Source organism: Myotis myotis, unplaced genomic scaffold, assembly GCF_014108235.1.
Source record: "Myotis myotis isolate mMyoMyo1 unplaced genomic scaffold, mMyoMyo1.p scaffold_m19_p_18, whole genome shotgun sequence".
Classification (NCBI taxonomy): Eukaryota; Metazoa; Chordata; class Mammalia; order Chiroptera; family Vespertilionidae; genus Myotis; species Myotis myotis.
The window spans coordinates 21,741,087-21,757,225 of NW_023416322.1; the positions used below are offsets into that span (position 1 = coordinate 21,741,087).

At 45.2% G+C, this 16,139-nt stretch overlaps 2 protein-coding genes across 4 annotated transcripts in view; both read right to left on the reverse strand.

Annotated features, from left to right (window-relative positions):
• TEX35 (testis expressed 35) overlaps positions 1 to 16,139 on the reverse strand; it is a 75,724-nt gene that overhangs the window by 54,718 nt on the left and 4,867 nt on the right. The gene's annotated exons all lie outside the window — the stretch shown is intronic.
• Positions 13,670 to 16,139, reverse strand: part of RASAL2 (RAS protein activator like 2) — a 244,127-nt gene continuing 241,657 nt past the window's right edge. For all 3 annotated transcript variants that reach the window (XM_036344077.1, XM_036344076.1, XM_036344075.1), the window contains exon 18: positions 13,670 to 14,651. In XM_036344077.1, the coding sequence (XP_036199970.1) occupies positions 14,487 to 14,651 (165 nt within the window). In that variant the 3' untranslated portion in view covers positions 13,670 to 14,486. The remainder of the gene's footprint in view (positions 14,652 to 16,139) is intronic.

Sequence of the window (16,139 nt, forward strand, 5' to 3'; positions counted from 1 at the left end):
GAACTGGGCCATTGAACTTGCGGTTCCAGGGCCAGGAGGCCAAGGGAGGCTATGCAGTCTCTCAGGTGAGGTGACCAGGGCCTGAGACGCTGAGCGAAACAGCATCAGAGGCCTTTGAGGCTGGGTATCCAGAGAGGGATGCACAAAGGAGGTGCCTGTGGAATCCCTTTTAGTTCTGGGAGGAGCGGAGAGGAGAGGCGAGCTGTGGGGATGAGGTGTGGGAACATGGCTAGGAATGACAGTGACAGTGTTCCGTCAGCATTTTTAAATTCCTGAAGCATCTTCACAACTACTACTTCATGTTGCTTCCCAAGCTTTTCAAAGCCAAGTAGGATAAACTGAGGGCACATTCCCAGTTCTGCTGGCTTCCTGACAGATTCCTACATCAGACAAAGGTAATACTGCCCTTTTTGAGGACGGGGAGGAAAGTTGGGGATTTGCTCCCAGAGCTTCATTCATTCTGGGGACACAGACAAAAGGCAGGGCCCGGCCAGAAGGAGCTGAGGGCCCGCTGGGAGAAACCTGCGAAAGGCGGTGGGGACTGTGTAGTCACAGGCAAGAGGGGGACATGGAAGGGGCCCGCCCCAGCTCCTGGGGGTTCCAGGAGGAGGAGGTGATTTGAAAGGCAAAGAGCTTGCAAAGGGGAGTGGAGGGAGACTGGGTGGCAGCTTGCAGGTAGGAGCTGCAGGTGGGTTGGGGGTACTGGGCGGGGACCCCCAGATCCTGCAGGGGCCCCCTGTGAGCTGCTAGGGAACGTCTGTGGTCAGATTTGGTTCAGGAGCCTGGAGAGAGTGTCATCTGCTCTCCGTCTAGTGGTTCTCAACCTTCCTAATGCCGCGACCCTTTAATACAGTTCCTCATGATGTGGTGACCCCCAACCATAAAATTATTTTCATTGCTACTTCATAACTGTAATTTTGCTACTGGTATGAGTCGTAATGGAAATATCTGATATGCAGGATGTATTTTCAGGGGTCGCGACCCACAGGTTGAGAACCGCTGCTAGGGTCTCAACTGGCACCTGTTGCCACCCCGGCCGCACCCAGCGGGGTCGGGAGGCCTCCCTGTCACAGTGGGTGCGCAGGGCAAAGGCAGGGCCCGGTCACCGTGGGACGCGGGCTTCCTCCCAGCGCCCGGGGCCTATGCAGCCCGCCCTGAGCGCCCCGCAGCTCCCCAGGCCCCGGCGCCCAGGGTTGCCTCTGTCCCCAAGGAAGGGCCCTGGACCCGTGACCTACGGCAGGTCCGTGACTCCGCGGGGGCAGCGGCGGGGGCGGGAGGGGAGCTGGCTTGGCTTCCCTGGCGGTGCCTCAGTTTCCCCCAGGATGGCGGTGCTGTGCGTCCGCCACTTACCTGCCTCGGGTCGTGCGGCTCCCAGCCTCGGAGAGATTTCCGGGCCCAAGACAGCGGCTCGGGGCCTTGGGGTTCAGGGAGCCCGCTGCGGGAGCATACACCGCGCCCCCCGCGCCCCGGATGGGCGGACCACGCAGGGGCTGCCGGGAGCAGCCAGGGCGGAGCACGCGCCCGCCGCCCACCTCCCGCGAGGCTGGGCCCTGGGGACCCCGTAGCGGCTCCTGTGGGGAGCCCCGCCCTGGCTTCCAGGCCCAGGTGGGGGTTGAGGCTGGGCGGGTGGGGGTGCTGGGCCACAGGCCTGGCCCCGCCCAGGGGATGCTGTCCCCCGAGCCAGTGCCGCCCCATCCTCCTGGGTAATGTGGGGGGCGGCGGGGGAGAAACCCTCTACTTAGATACAAAAGACGGAATGTTGGCTCTACTACCTACTGTGTGTCCTTAGGCAAGTTTCCTACCCTCTCGGAACTTCATTTTTCTCATTTTTAAACAGGGGGCGAGGGCGGGGGGGCGGCAATGCCATTGCCGTGAGGTCGCTTTCAGTGTCTGGCATCTGGTGGTTATTGCCATTTTAGCCTCAGTGCTCTAGTGAAATGATTAGTGATTCATTCATCTCCTGTCTCTGTCCTTATCTTATTGGATAGACAGGGCTGGTCTCATTTTAATCTTATTAATTATAAATGATTGTGAACCATCACAATGATGAATCCATGAGGCTGTGGAATCTCCCGGGCAGGGGCTGTCCTTTGCCTCGTGTCCTTTCCGGGCCTGGAGGAACGTGTTCTTGCACGCAGGGCGATGGTGTAATCCAGCAGCCACTTCCCGAGGGCCTGTTCTGCACAGGCCGTGGACTGTGGACACCAAGACCAGCAGGGCCTCTTCCTGTTTCTGAAAGAGCTGAGCTAAGGGCTGACAGAGCGAGACAACCCTGCAGTTTGGAAGGCGCCGCTCCAGTGTGAACCAGAGCCCTGGCAGGAGCGCTTCCCCTCTGCCTGGGAAGGTGGTACAGGAGTCCCTCTTATCCAGGGTTTTACTGTTTGTTACCTGTGGTCGACCGCAGTCTCAAAATATGTATTACATGGAAAATTCCAGAAATGAACAATTCATACGATTTAAACTGTGCGCGGTTCTGAATAATATGATGAAATCTTGGGCTGTCTCACGCTGCCCACACTGTATAGCAGTGATTTTAGTAATCAGTTTGTGCCATGAGGTGAAAAAGGTTGAAAATCGCTGCTGGATGGGCTACCTGCCCATCAGACACTTGGTAGCCATCAATTGAAAGAGGGAGAACGAGAGGGGGAGGGACTGAGGGACGGGGAAGGAGAAGGGGCGGGGGAGAGGGAGAGGGATTAGCACAGGCAAAGTTAATCTCTTACTGTGCCTAATTTATAACTAAAATTTTATCACAGGTATGCATGTATAGGAAAAAACATAAGTGTATGTATAGGATTTGATATTATCCATGGTTTCAAGCACCCATGGAGGAAATTGGAACTAAATCCCCAGGGGTAAGGGGGAATGACTACAATTGGACAAAAGGTAATGGGGGGATTTCATCAGGCAGCAGAGAGCAGAGGGATTTGCACAGGCAAAGGCAGGTAGACATGAAAGTGTGTGGTTTGGGAATGGCCAGCAGTCTGATGTGACCGGATGGAGGTCACATTTTTGGGAAGGGAGTGGCAAGGGGTGAGTGGGAAGAGGTGGACTGGGGCCAAACTCTGAAGGACTAGATCCCACAGCCAGTGGTGGAACCATCAGAGTGAGCCAAATGCTCAGCTCTGCAGTTAATAAGCAAGGCGGTTATGATGACATGGGACAATGACTGTGTTAAGATGCTAAAGGAAAAAAAGCATGAATCAACATTATACACACAACACAGTCACACAATGTTGAAAGGAAACAACAGATTGGGAGGAAATGTCTGAAAAGTGTTAACAGTGGTGATATTCAGGTGATGAGATGTGTTCCTGGACTTTACAGATTTACTCATTTCCTTAAAGACATTGACCATTCTTGGGGTGGGGAAGGAAGATGTCATTTGAGGAGGAGGCCGGCCAGGAGTGGAACCCAGGGCAGGTCTGGAGCAGCAGAATGAGAAGGGACGTGAGGGAATTGATTTTACATCGTATGCAAGTGACATTAACTGAAGAGATAGAAATACAAACACATTTTTAAAAATGCTCAGCTTTATCACAGAAATGCAAATTAAAAGCAAGCTGTATTTTTTCAATGAAATTTTTTTACTTACCAGTTTGGCAAAGATTTAAAGGGTGATAAAGCTGACGAGAATGAGGGAAAATCAGCGATCTCAGACATTGGGTAGGAAAGTAAACTGGCGCTGCCATCCTGGCAATATATGTCAGTTTTGAAATGGGCACACTCTTCCATTCAGAAATTCTACCCATGGACATTTATTAAGGAATTAATAGCACAAGGTGTACACATACACACGCATCCTCTACACACGGGGTTGTTGGTTGCAGTACTTTTTATTACATTGAAAAACTGGAGGCAATCTAATGTCCACTGAAAGCAAGTTGGTGAAATAAGTTTGGGTTCATTCGATGAAATACTGCACAGCCTTGCCCTAGCTGGTTTGGCTCAGTGGATAGAGCATCGGCCTGCAGACTGAAGGGTCCCAGGTTCAATTCCAATCAAGGGCACACGCCCAGGTTTCAGGCTCGATCCCCAGTGTGGGGCATGCAGGAGGCAGTCAATCAATGATTCTCTCTCATCATTGATGTTTCTATCTCTCCCTCCCTCTCTGAAATTTATATATATATATATATATATATATATATATATATATATATACACACACACACACACACACATATATATATATATATTAGAATAAGGTAGATTTTTATGCATTTAAATTTAAAAAATTCAAGTTAATAGTGGTTGCCCCTGGGTCAGCGGAGGGATACTTTTATACTTTTGCTTAATACTTTACAGTAATATACCATAAAAACATGGTTATTTCCATGTTTGAAATAAAAGGTATCTGCAAGGCACTGACAGGACTTTGGTGACTGAACATGAGAACAAGTGGCAGGGAGTAAGGGAGCAGCTGAGGGCACCTGGGGTCCTCAGCAGATGGGCAGCCACGCAGGGCAAGAGGGGGTTGCTGAGCTTGTTTCTGGAATATTTTGATAACATGCTTTGATGGAGATGTTGGGGGTCCCTGGATGCCATGGTGGGGCTCAGTGTGGCTGTCAGACACAAGGGGTCGGGGCCTCTTGGGTAGGAATTGCCAAAAGAAAACATTTGCTCCTGAGTAGAAATCTCGTAACATTGCACAAGCCCCACACATCCTGTACCAGGGGCACTTTGTGAGATGATGGAGTAGCAACTCCAGGGCTGGAACATCAGCTTGCAGGAAAGAGGACTGGCAGGGGCTCAGCTTCCCACCCGAACGTTTCTGCAGCAACTGTGTGCATGGGCAGTGAGGCCCAGGCCTGTCTCCCAGCTCAGGGGCAGTCACCAACCTCAGACTGCCTTGCTCCTGGCCATCTTTGCAATAACTCCTTCATTTCCCCTCCTGCAGCTGTGCCCAGTGAAGAAAGTGGAACTGACATAAGACATACAACTGCTGCCGTGCAGGCCCAACACGTGAGCGCATCTAACCACCCGGAGCCACAAGGAAAAACCCCGGCGCCAGAATCAGGTAACTGCTTCTGGTTACCAAGTTCCCGCTCACTTGTAACAAGTAAGCAGTTCGATGTGGACAGCCACTCCTTTGCACAGGTTCCTTGAGACCTTCTTAAAAGGCAGCGTGAGATGGTGGGAAGGTTCGGAACAGCGGCAGCAGGAGGAACAAGGGTGAGGATCCTAGTTAGCACCCTGAGGGTTGTGAAAGCTTAGGGAGCCTTTCCTCGCTGTGAATCTCTCATTTCTCACCTGCAAAAGGGGTGGAGTTAAAAACGACCCTGCCTACATCACAGTGAAATAATTATGTACTTTACAAACTGCTATACAAATATAACGTAGTCTTACTATGAGCTGGTAGTTCTGTGATGATGACAGTGGCCCACGGCCGAAGGCTGAGCTTGTTTCTCGGCTTAGAGAACTTAGTTTCCTGGGGGAGAGAGGGTCTTTACGAATGTGGGCCCAGGGAGGGGGTTTAGGGGTGTATATTTCCAGCATCTATTTAAGAGAGTTATTAAGAAGAAGGTGGGAAATAGAGAACGGAAAATAACTGCCTGATGTGTGAGGAGGGCCAGTGTCACCCTACGACATGGGACTCTTTCAGCCACTGTTGGTTGGTCGTAACTGTGGCCAAGCATTCTCCAGTTCAGTAGTTTCTTTCCTCTCCCTTTTTGAAACCCTAAATCACCATGCACCATCTGTGGTGTCCAGGGTGCACGCCTGACTGCTAAGAACTTGAAGTTTTCAAATGGCAGTAAGATAATTTCCCCTGAACCACGAGCCCTTTCTTTTTCAGAGCAATTCTTTGGAATCCTGAAAGCAGATTTTACCATCCCAGCTCTGATGGACCCAGAAGATATGAAAGACCAATTTTTGAGTGAGGTGAGATTTCTGCCCACTTCTAATTCTGACCAGATGACTTGACAATGCAAGGCGATACTGTCAAAACCAATATAGGGAGAGAGAAAGCTTTGGAAAATTCGCTCATCTGTTCCCACTGCTATCACTTTGGCTCATGGTGACAAGTTGGCTCGTGTTCCGAGATCTTTTAGATCTTTTTGTAACTTTTGCCAAAAATTTTCCTGAACTCTAGAAAGTAAGAGAAACAGGAAGAAAGAAAGAAAGCTCTAGTGGGTTTGGCTCAGTGTATCCACTGAGCCTTTGGACTGAAGGGTCCCCATGCAATTCCAGTCAAAGGCATATACCTCAGTTGCAGGCTCAAACCCAGGCCCTGGTTGGGGTGCTTGCAGAGGCAACCAATTTATGGGTCTTTGTCACATCAATATTTCTTTCTGTCTTTCCCTCTCTCTTAAAAATCCTCGGGTGAGGATTAATACACACACACAAAAATTAAGGCAGAAGGTTAGAAGGACCTGAATTTGGGTCATGGCTTTCCACTTACTGTGGTGACCTTGGGTAAGTAACTTAATTTTTCTGAGTCTCAGTCTCCTCATAAATTAGGAACAACAGTACCTAACTCATATGGTTGGTATTAGATTAAATGAAATATTCCAAGTGCTTAGCAAATTGACACATAGTAAGTGCTCAATAAACATAAACTTTAGCTATTATTATCAATATTATTATTGTTCTAAATATATATTTCTTCCAGGAGTTTTTTCTCCTTGTTCTTTTAAAGTACTAGTATGTGAGAGATGGCAGATTGTCAAGAGGAAGAATTATTCCTAAATATTGTGACAAAAGCCTCAAGTTGATTTCGAATATGGCCTAAGAGCACATATTTCAGTTATATCAGATAATCATATAATGTCAGAGCCAGAGAGCTCATTATGGGTCATCCAGCCCAAACCATAACTTTACAGATTGGCATGGATCTTGTAGATTATTGCAATTTACTCACAGGCCAAAGAAAGAACACTTAGGCAATTTATTCTAAAATCTCGCAAACTCAGGTTTCTAGAAAGAACTGTGGTGTGTGTGTGTGCGTGTGCGTGTGTGTGTGTGTGTGTGTGTGTGTGTGTGTGTATGTCTGCCAGGGAATGGGGAGGGGGACTGGCGAGCTTTTAGTGCATTTTGCTATTGAAGAAAGAACAGCTATAAAAGTTGCAATTTCAGCATCTGATACTTTTTTTTTTTTTTTTTGTAAAAGTCCAAGTAACTGAAGACTGCAGTGTTGAATATCGCTCTATAAATGTCAAGGATTTTTTGGGGGGTGGGGTGAGGGTGGGGGTAGGGTGAGGGTAGGGAGACCAAACCAGAAGCAATCTACCTTCTGTCTTAAATTAAAGCCAATAATAGGAAGATTGGGGTCCAAATGGAGAATTCCATCTTCTGGCCACCTTTGTTGGAATATATCTATCCCATATTAATGGAGAGAATGTCTATCTCGCAGATTTAAAGGATGGAATTGGTAGGGACAAGGTGTGTGTGAGAAAGGTAGAATATATATCATTAGTTTTAGCAGCATTTTAAAATTCCACATAGAAGACAAACACCTGTAGCCGACTTATTCCAGTTCCAGGGACAGAGATAGAGAGAAACATTGTCACAGACACACACTGTGCTCAGAGCTTGATAGGGACTAGTGGTTGTTAGCCCTGCTGAGGTTAGAATCCCTGGGGAAGTTAAAGAAAAGCGTGGCCCCAGTCCTCAGAGACAGTCTATGGACTTGTTCAGTGGAGGAACTCAAAGGCAGTCCTGCTGTGTTTAAGTTCTGCAGTGATTCTGATGAACAGTCCCAGTTGAGAAGCACTGATTTAAGTCATTTGTTTTAGCCTCCTTTGCCATCAAACTTTCTTTTTGTTGGCTGGGGTGTTGGAAAGGGCCTAACAAACTGATTTATGTGCCTTCCCATTGGTGACAGTGCTAATGACAAAAGGCAGGCAGCTGGAGAGAGGCTGAGAAAAATGAAGGGTATATAGGTGGACAGTTTAGGATATAGACAACAAGAGAGTATTAAGAGTTTCTCTCTTTTTGATGTTTCAGATCCATGAAGTCTTAAAGCAAACGTTAGGTGATGCGCAATTCAGATTGAAATGGGTTGGCTTTGAAGTAAACAAAGAATAGCTCATGCAGTTTCCTTCTCACACAGTCTTCTCTGGGTTTTAAGAGCATTTTCACTTTTTAATTCCAAGAAGCTCAGAATGAGAAATAACTCCACATATGTGAAGAGGCTAACTGTGGAACTCAGACCTCCACCAGCACAAAAGAAAATGACATATGCAACTGGTATGAAATGAGGGAAGGTGGAGGTATTTGGGAACAATAACTTTGAGAATGACAAGCAAACAAGAACCAAAAATAAAATAAAATAAATAAATCAAAACAAAAAAATCCCAAATCCTGAAACAAACCCCATTAATCTCTCTGGGAAACTAAGAGAGGACAGTAGTGGTTTGGGAAGCCAAGTGGGGCCATAGTTCCAAATACAGGGGCTGCTTTCTTTACCAGTGACAATCTATTAAAGGGATTTCAAATTCTGCAGAATGAGGAGCTCTCTGGGGTCTTATCACAAAACCATGCTGTATGTTCATGCTATTTTCCCTAAATCTAAATATTTCTTACCTGTAAGTTGGGAAATTCTACAACATTGTTTTAATGTTAAAATATGCCTTCAGAATAATGTTCCTGCATACATTTTTTTTTCCTGGTCTTTCTCCAAGTGTCCTAATCACCCAGATATACATGCAAGAAATAAGAGAGTAACATGTCACATACCATAGCAACTTTAGTCTGAAATGTTTAAAGTTAAAGTTTATTTGAATTCTTTGTAAGATTATCAATAAAAGACCTCAAACGTATCTATATCTGTACATGTACAAGAACCATCAAAAATTATTCACAGAACAAAAATAAATCTTCTTTAGAACAAACCCAGATAATGAAATGCAGATATGGATCTCACATGTGGAACAATCTAAGTGCTACCAGCACAAAAATATGGCTTTAAAAATAAAATAAAATCTTGGGTTTTGTTTTTCTAAGGTGTATTTCTCTTTCTTGAAATAAAAAATAAATTATTTAGCGCTATCATTGTAAAATAGTCATGTGTATTAACACACTTTTATTAAGGCCCTGGAGATGAAAAAAGAAAAGCCAATTTAAAAGGTAAATTCCTCACAGGTGTGATTCAGGTTAATGTGCTGCTGTCTGCTTGAGTTAATTTTAACGTAACTAGGAAATGTCTAAGCACCAGTCAAAACTTAAGCTTTACTATTTATTTCAACTTCTCTGCAGGACAGTGGTCATTGACTCAATGAGCATTTAACCTTTTGGTGAACTGGCAATTGAAATGTTTAGAAATGACACAGATATGCTATTATACACAAATGTGTACCCCCACACAGATGATGGAGGCTCCTAAAACACAGCTTCTGTGTTAATCTCTCTACAGTAGGTACATCTGGTTCTAGGTCCTGAACTAAAAAATTCCCTAGGGAAAAAGAAGACATTTGATTGAAAAATAAGAACTGAGTAGGAAATTAAAATGAATGATGAAATTTGGGCAAAAACTACCATTTTGGTTTCCTTGGGTGGCTTACTGCATTTGCCAAGTCCAGCTGGGTTAGTTATGCAAACACCTGAGGACTAACTGAGCAGGAACCAAAACTGCTTCTTTCTGGATCCCACTGGTCTTCACTGATCTGAATCCAGATCAGCGAGATTCAACTGTCTTTCTATGACACCCTGAGGTATCAATAACGAAACCTAGGGTTCTTGAGACAATGTCAAATCAAATAAATTTCAAGTTACTTTTATACACACACACACACACACATACACATATACATATAACACATATGGTACATTTTTAAAAAGAGAGAACCACTGTCATAAAATCTAAACAACCCAAGAAAGTTTGGGAATCACTGCTCTGTAGGTGGATTAACATTCAGAAAGAGGAAGCCCTAGGATTTGTGTTTTGTGTGGGTGTGCACATGTTGTCTGCAGAAACTGCCTCTCCACATATCAATGTATTTTAAGTGCAGGGAAGGCTGTAAATACTCCCGTTTCCTTGGCCCTCTGGGCTATTGAGAAGGCTGCTGTGCACAGTCCCCTCTTGGATCATGTTATCTTCCTCAGGTTCTTTCACTCCTCATGAGATATTTAACCTATCTCATGCAACTTTCATCACTGTTGTCTTTCCTAAACTCAAGAGCTCCACAACTGGGTCATGACCACAAGAGAATACTTCTGGAACTAATAGCAATCACTCAAACACAGAAAGAGATTCTATTTAAAAATCCAACACCCCAGTATATCTTACTTAAAAACAAAAACAAAACAACAACAACAAAAAAACTGGGCTAGCTAGTTTGGCCAAGTGGATAGAGTGTTGGCCTGTGAACTGAAAGATCCCAGGTTCGATTCCAGTCAAGGGCACTTGCCTGAGTTGCGGGCTTGATCCCCAGTATGGGCATGCAGGAGGCAGCCAATCAATGAGTTTCTCTTATCATTGATGATTCTATCTCCCTCTCCCTCTTCCTTTCTCTCTGAAGTCAATAAAAATATATTTTTTAAAAAACAACAACATAAAAAACAACTAGTAAAATAGGTGCTTCCAATGGACATATCAATAAAAATGAATTCTTGGCCCCCAGGTAGGGGTGGGAAGGCAACTTTTCACTGTTGGGGCAAACAGGAGGTTTCACTGCTAGACTTGAAAGGGGAAGAGGATGGGAGAGGAAAGCCCCTTCCAGTCTTCAGGAGAAGGTGGCCTCCAAAGGTGTGGCTGAAAAGTCAGCGAAGCTGTGGCATAGGCTTCGGAGCTGCTGAGTCAGGCCCAGTGACAAAGTCCAGTCTGGTGGCAAGCCTGGGGCTCAGAGTCATATGGGACATGGTCATCCTGAAGAGGGTTCCTTCCCCAAGTTCAATCCCACAACCAGACTTCTCAGGATCTCCCAACTGGAGATAACTAGAAGCTAAACCTAATGGAAGGAAAACAAACACCAATGCAAGCTCACTTGATGGCAGCTGTCTTGCTCTGGGGCTTCCAAAACAGAACTGCTCCTAACCTGGTGTACCTCTGGGGACAGGGTGGACAGAATTGCAGATCCACAAACAAAGGCCACAGGTAGACTAGGATGTGAGAAGCCTGACTTCTAAAGTCAAGCTCATTCTCAAGGGCACACAGTGGTCATGACAGAAAATCCTGCTTTTCCTTGCCCTGTCTGACAGCATCGCAAGGAAAAGCGGAAGCAGCCCAGAAAAAGCTAATTCTGACCAACTCGATAACAATGGAAAAAGCCAAAAGCTATAGCAGCATGGTTACCTCATTTTGCCATCTTTCTTACCGAAAGATTGTCCCAGACCCCAATGGCACCTTGGTAATAGAGCCCAGCACACAGACAGTGCTCAAGTTGCCTAGTTACAACATCCTCTCTGTCAGGGCTTATATTGCAGAGACTCAGGGAATATGATGACTTGATGGAAATGTAACTCCTTTGGCCCACTGATATAAACGGGGAATATGAAGCTCTTTTCCTGAATCCTATCAGCACTGTTCTTGTCAATGGCCATGTTTGGTTGTTAGTGGGACAAGCACTTAGTAAGCATGCCCCCTGACCTCCAAATGCCACACAATCCGGGTCTCTGCAGCGCACACAATGTGGCGATGTGCTGGGTAGAAGAAGTGCAAGGCCCGGCCATCTGAGTCCACCTGCTTCTTCCCCATATCCCTCCTCCCAATAGCACAGAGGCTGGTACCTACTGGGGCTGAGCAAAGCCAACTAAGCTATACCTCCATAAAAAGTCAGCTGTTGCTGCCTTCTTCCATACCTGAGAAAAAAAACATTTCAGAATAAGCTCTATAGATTGCAGCATTTTCTAAAGAAAAACTCAGAAAAATATTTGTATAGAAACAGGCTCAAAGGATAATCTAACATTTAACATCTGGCAACAACTCTGAACTTCTAGCTTATGTCTAACTTTATTATTTTTTATTCTCTTCTCTTCATTCAAGATAACCTGATAATAGAGGGCTGCATAATCTATCCAAACATTTGGGCATTTAATCTTCCAAAGCAGGCAGCTCTAAGGAGCTCCCACATGCCAACAAGAAAAACTGCATCCACCAAAAACACATTTGATGTTCTGTATCCAGGCCCCCAGGACAGGTAAGCTTATCAGCCTCTGTAACCCATAACTGGCACCTGAGAGCTTCCGAACCTCAAGCAAGACATCGCCCACGTTACATACGTAAGGCCCTCGACATCGACGATACTTTTCCCAGGTTTTCTGCAGCACAGTGGACGGATTTTTACGAAGAATGAATGAGAAGTAAACCTGGCTAGAGCTGAGCAACAGTGGACCTATGCTTATATTATCCTCTCCCACAAAGGGCACTACTGCAGAATTAGTGAAGCCCCACCCCCATTTAAGTAAGTGATTTTGACTACAGTGTGCCTTCAGCTTGGAGAGGAGAGGTAAGAATTTGTAAAATAACTATCAAAGGTCAAGAAAATACATGGGTACCGAACATGTGGGCATGAGGTCTGCAGATCAGATAAGCACTGTGAGGAACTCCTGCTTGAGGTCTCTGACTGGCAGAAATGGGAGTGTTATGAAGGGAAATGCTTTAAAAGTTTGTGGGTTGGGGAGGCTGCTGAGATACAAGGACCAACACAAAGACCCACCCGAGAGAGGGCAGCGCTAAAGCGTCAGGACGTAAGCTGGGGCGCTGCGAAAGGGACTCAGGGCCGCTGTCTAGGCTTCACTCAAAAGAGGACCCGATAGATAAACGCTCTCCTGTTCCCTTCCAAACAGTCTGTTATGCGGAAACACTCACTCCTGCACAGCGCTCCCTCTGGTCTTTCTTCCCCCAGGCCTCTTTTCCTTTTTTAAAATTTCCTTAAAGTTTATCATTTAAAAGAGCATTAACTTGATAAATGTTGTCTGCCAATAGAAACAACTGCTTAGATCTTGCTTAAAGAGATTCAACACCCTTTTAACATTATACCTCACAGCACAGAAGGCATGAACGAGTTCTATTTGTGTGGTTATATGTACACATGTGTGAATAGATATGTATATATATATATATATATATATATATATATATATATATATATTTGTATATATAATGGCTAACATGTAACATTCTATGCTTCTGATAATCAGGGTTGCATTAAAGATGACAATTCACACCTTTGGAAAAAAGGAAACCAATCAGCTTCCACGACTGTTTCTGTCCTGCACTAAAGCCAAGATGACAACTGGTGAGACAGCAGTTACTGACGAATCTACCGAGAGCATGGGGGCAACACACGGAACACGCTGCCTCCCACTTTGGGTTTCTTTTCTTACAAGAGAGTCACCCCTCTTCAGAGTGACGCTTCAGATCTGGATTTCCTTCCCAAATTTTACTTAAGGGATTAAAGGAGCAACTTAAGAGTTAAAGATTGAGATAAGATTACCCTGCCTAGAGATATGCTAGTATAATGAATAAAATCTTTACCCCAAATAAAAATTATAATTTACAAATAGAAAATGTTTTGTTTTTAAATAGGAAATAGTCAGAGATTCCTGCTATGGTATGGTTAGCCCTTTTCTGTGCGGAAGAAAGGGTGTCTGTTCTGGATGATCTATGGACAGCACATTGGAAGAACCTCTCCAGGGGAGAGTAAACCCTGTTGGTGACGCTGCTGCCACCACCGGGGCGGGGAGGGCAGGGGGTGTGGGAAGGTGGAGATGGTGTGTACAGACACAAATATTTATAGTTTTATAAACTCTAAAGAGGAAAGAGAATACTCTTTATTACAACTGGGGTAAAAAAACAGTCCCCTATCTAAAATGGAAAATTCCCATCTGCTATAGACAGAAGGGGATAAACACCAACAAGAGTTCAATAGAACTCACTCCTCAGGAAGTCCAGTTTTGATGCAAGAGCTCTCGTCTGTGTCCTCTGAAGCAGCGTTATCTCCAAAGTGGAGTAGCTGTCCATCCAGAGCCAGTCTTGGTTTATCAGTGGGATTAAATGTTTTGTTTGGACCTTAGTATTTGCATGTTTTCCTAAAGGACCAGAGGGCCGAAGTGGGATTTTTTTAAACTGGTAGATGAATCCCTGAAAAAATTCATTCTGAAAATGTTCTATTGTACGCCGTGCACTTCTACCAGACAGACAGACAGTGGGTCTCTACATACTGACCCACTGGGCTCATTTCTCACTCATTCAACTAACAACTGCAGTGCTTTCAACAAGAGAAAACAATAATAAAAATAGCAATAATTAAAAAGGTAATCTACATTATTAACTTCCTTTGGGTATATTACAGTGGTATTTTCTGTACATGGCCCAGAACTAAGTTCCCTATGTACACAGAGACACGGGGGAAAGCATCGACCTTGGGAATCTTCGCCTTATGCCCTGAAAGACAAAGTTCCTTCTTCAATTGAGAGTGTCTCTCCTCACTGCTGTTCTGAAGTAGCAACATTCTGTAAACCTGGTGGGGTTGGGGGAAGGGCGGGGACAGGAGAGCGGGGACATTTCCTTCTGTCTCCTCCCACAGTCTGTCTAGTCATCAAGGCCGTCAGCAGCTGCTGTTTTTGAATTCACCATTCTCCGTGATGGAAAGCTTGGTGGGGTTGGTGGGAGAGAGGCCATTTCGGACCTGCATGCTGTACCGCTCCTTCACCTGGGTCAGTGCGCTCATCAGTCTGGTGTTGGCCGAATCCAGGGACACGATCCGTTTTTCCTACAACACACCAATCATGGCTTTATTCCGGCTCCACATAGGAAATCACACCGTAATACTCTTTAGAATGACTGTTCTAACGCTTTCTATCACACTGCTGCACGCATGATGCTTTCCGGATCAATGGAACGTCTCTGCCTCTTTCTGCACACCAAGTCCAACGGGTCTGTGCTCATTTTCTTTTTGTTCTGTCAGCATAGCAGGATGTGTTATTAATAATCCCTCAGGACACTAAGATACCATGGTAAGGTGACACCACGTGTTACTTCAGACTGTGCAACACAGGGTCAAGCTGCCTGACTGTATTAAGTGCTTTTGGTCAAATTTAAAACATGGACATTAGATGGCAAAGAAAGAAGCACCAGAGGTTTCATTTCACAGAGAAGTGCAAGTGATCTGTGGGTCCTTAGCCTCCAAAGAGGGCACATCAGTCGTATTTGCAGAGAACTCACATTGTGCTCAAGATAAAAACAACACATGGTGGCAGTTTATAATCACCAACAAAGTGAGGATGCAACACGCAAGAGGAGGGAAAGCAGCCAAAAGCTCAGACCAGGGAGTTACTTGGATACAGGAAGGGAGGTGTGGCCGAGGGGGGTGCCGTAAACATAACACATGAAAACAAACAGAGAACACAAGCTCCTGGACTCATTCCAGCTCAGAGTTACTCCAGGAAAGCTACCCGACATGGAGAGTGCTTTCATTTTAGTTTTGAGTCTCTGAAAAACAACACACGCTTTAGAACCAATATTTTGGAGCTAAAGGGTGTTGAATATACACACATTAAAAAAAAAAGAAAAGAAAGAAAACCTGAGGGGTGAAAAAAAGGGGGAAAAAAACCAACTCTAGAAAAGTAGTGCCATCTAAATTAAAAAAAAAAAAAAATCACCCCATCAAAATACCAGTCTTAGAAAGATTAGGCAAGAAACCTAATACTAGCTTCAGCAGCGAGGTAAATCATTCCAGAAGTTAATGCCAAGAAGAGCTGGCTTTGCCTATGCCCATGAAATTAAAAAGAAAATGGCACATGAGGAACAATCCCCAAAGCCAAAAGGAGCTTTCCTACCCCAGAAACTTCTGCATTTATGGGGAAAAGCATGGTAAGGTGAGTCACGGTCAGGCTTGAAGAGGACAGGAGGACTGAGGCTTTGGCGCTGCTCCTTGCTGTTGAAGCCCAGCAACACAGGGCCCACGGGGGCTCTGTGGGGAACTCACTGCAGCGGATACAGAGTAAAGATCACTGCTCAGGGAGTGTGTGTGTGTGTGTGGGGGGGGGGGGTTTAAGTAAAAGCACAGGCATGGCATCAAATGATGCTTCCCTACTCTGGGGTGGGGCAGGGATCTGTAAGGCAGCAGTGTGGTGTCATAGTTTCAAAAGTATAAAAATCAAAAAACCAAAACCCAGCTCATGCTTACTATCATTAAAAAAAAATTCTTCCTTTCCCTGATGGAGAACTCAGGTGGTAAGATACCCCAAATCAGCATTAT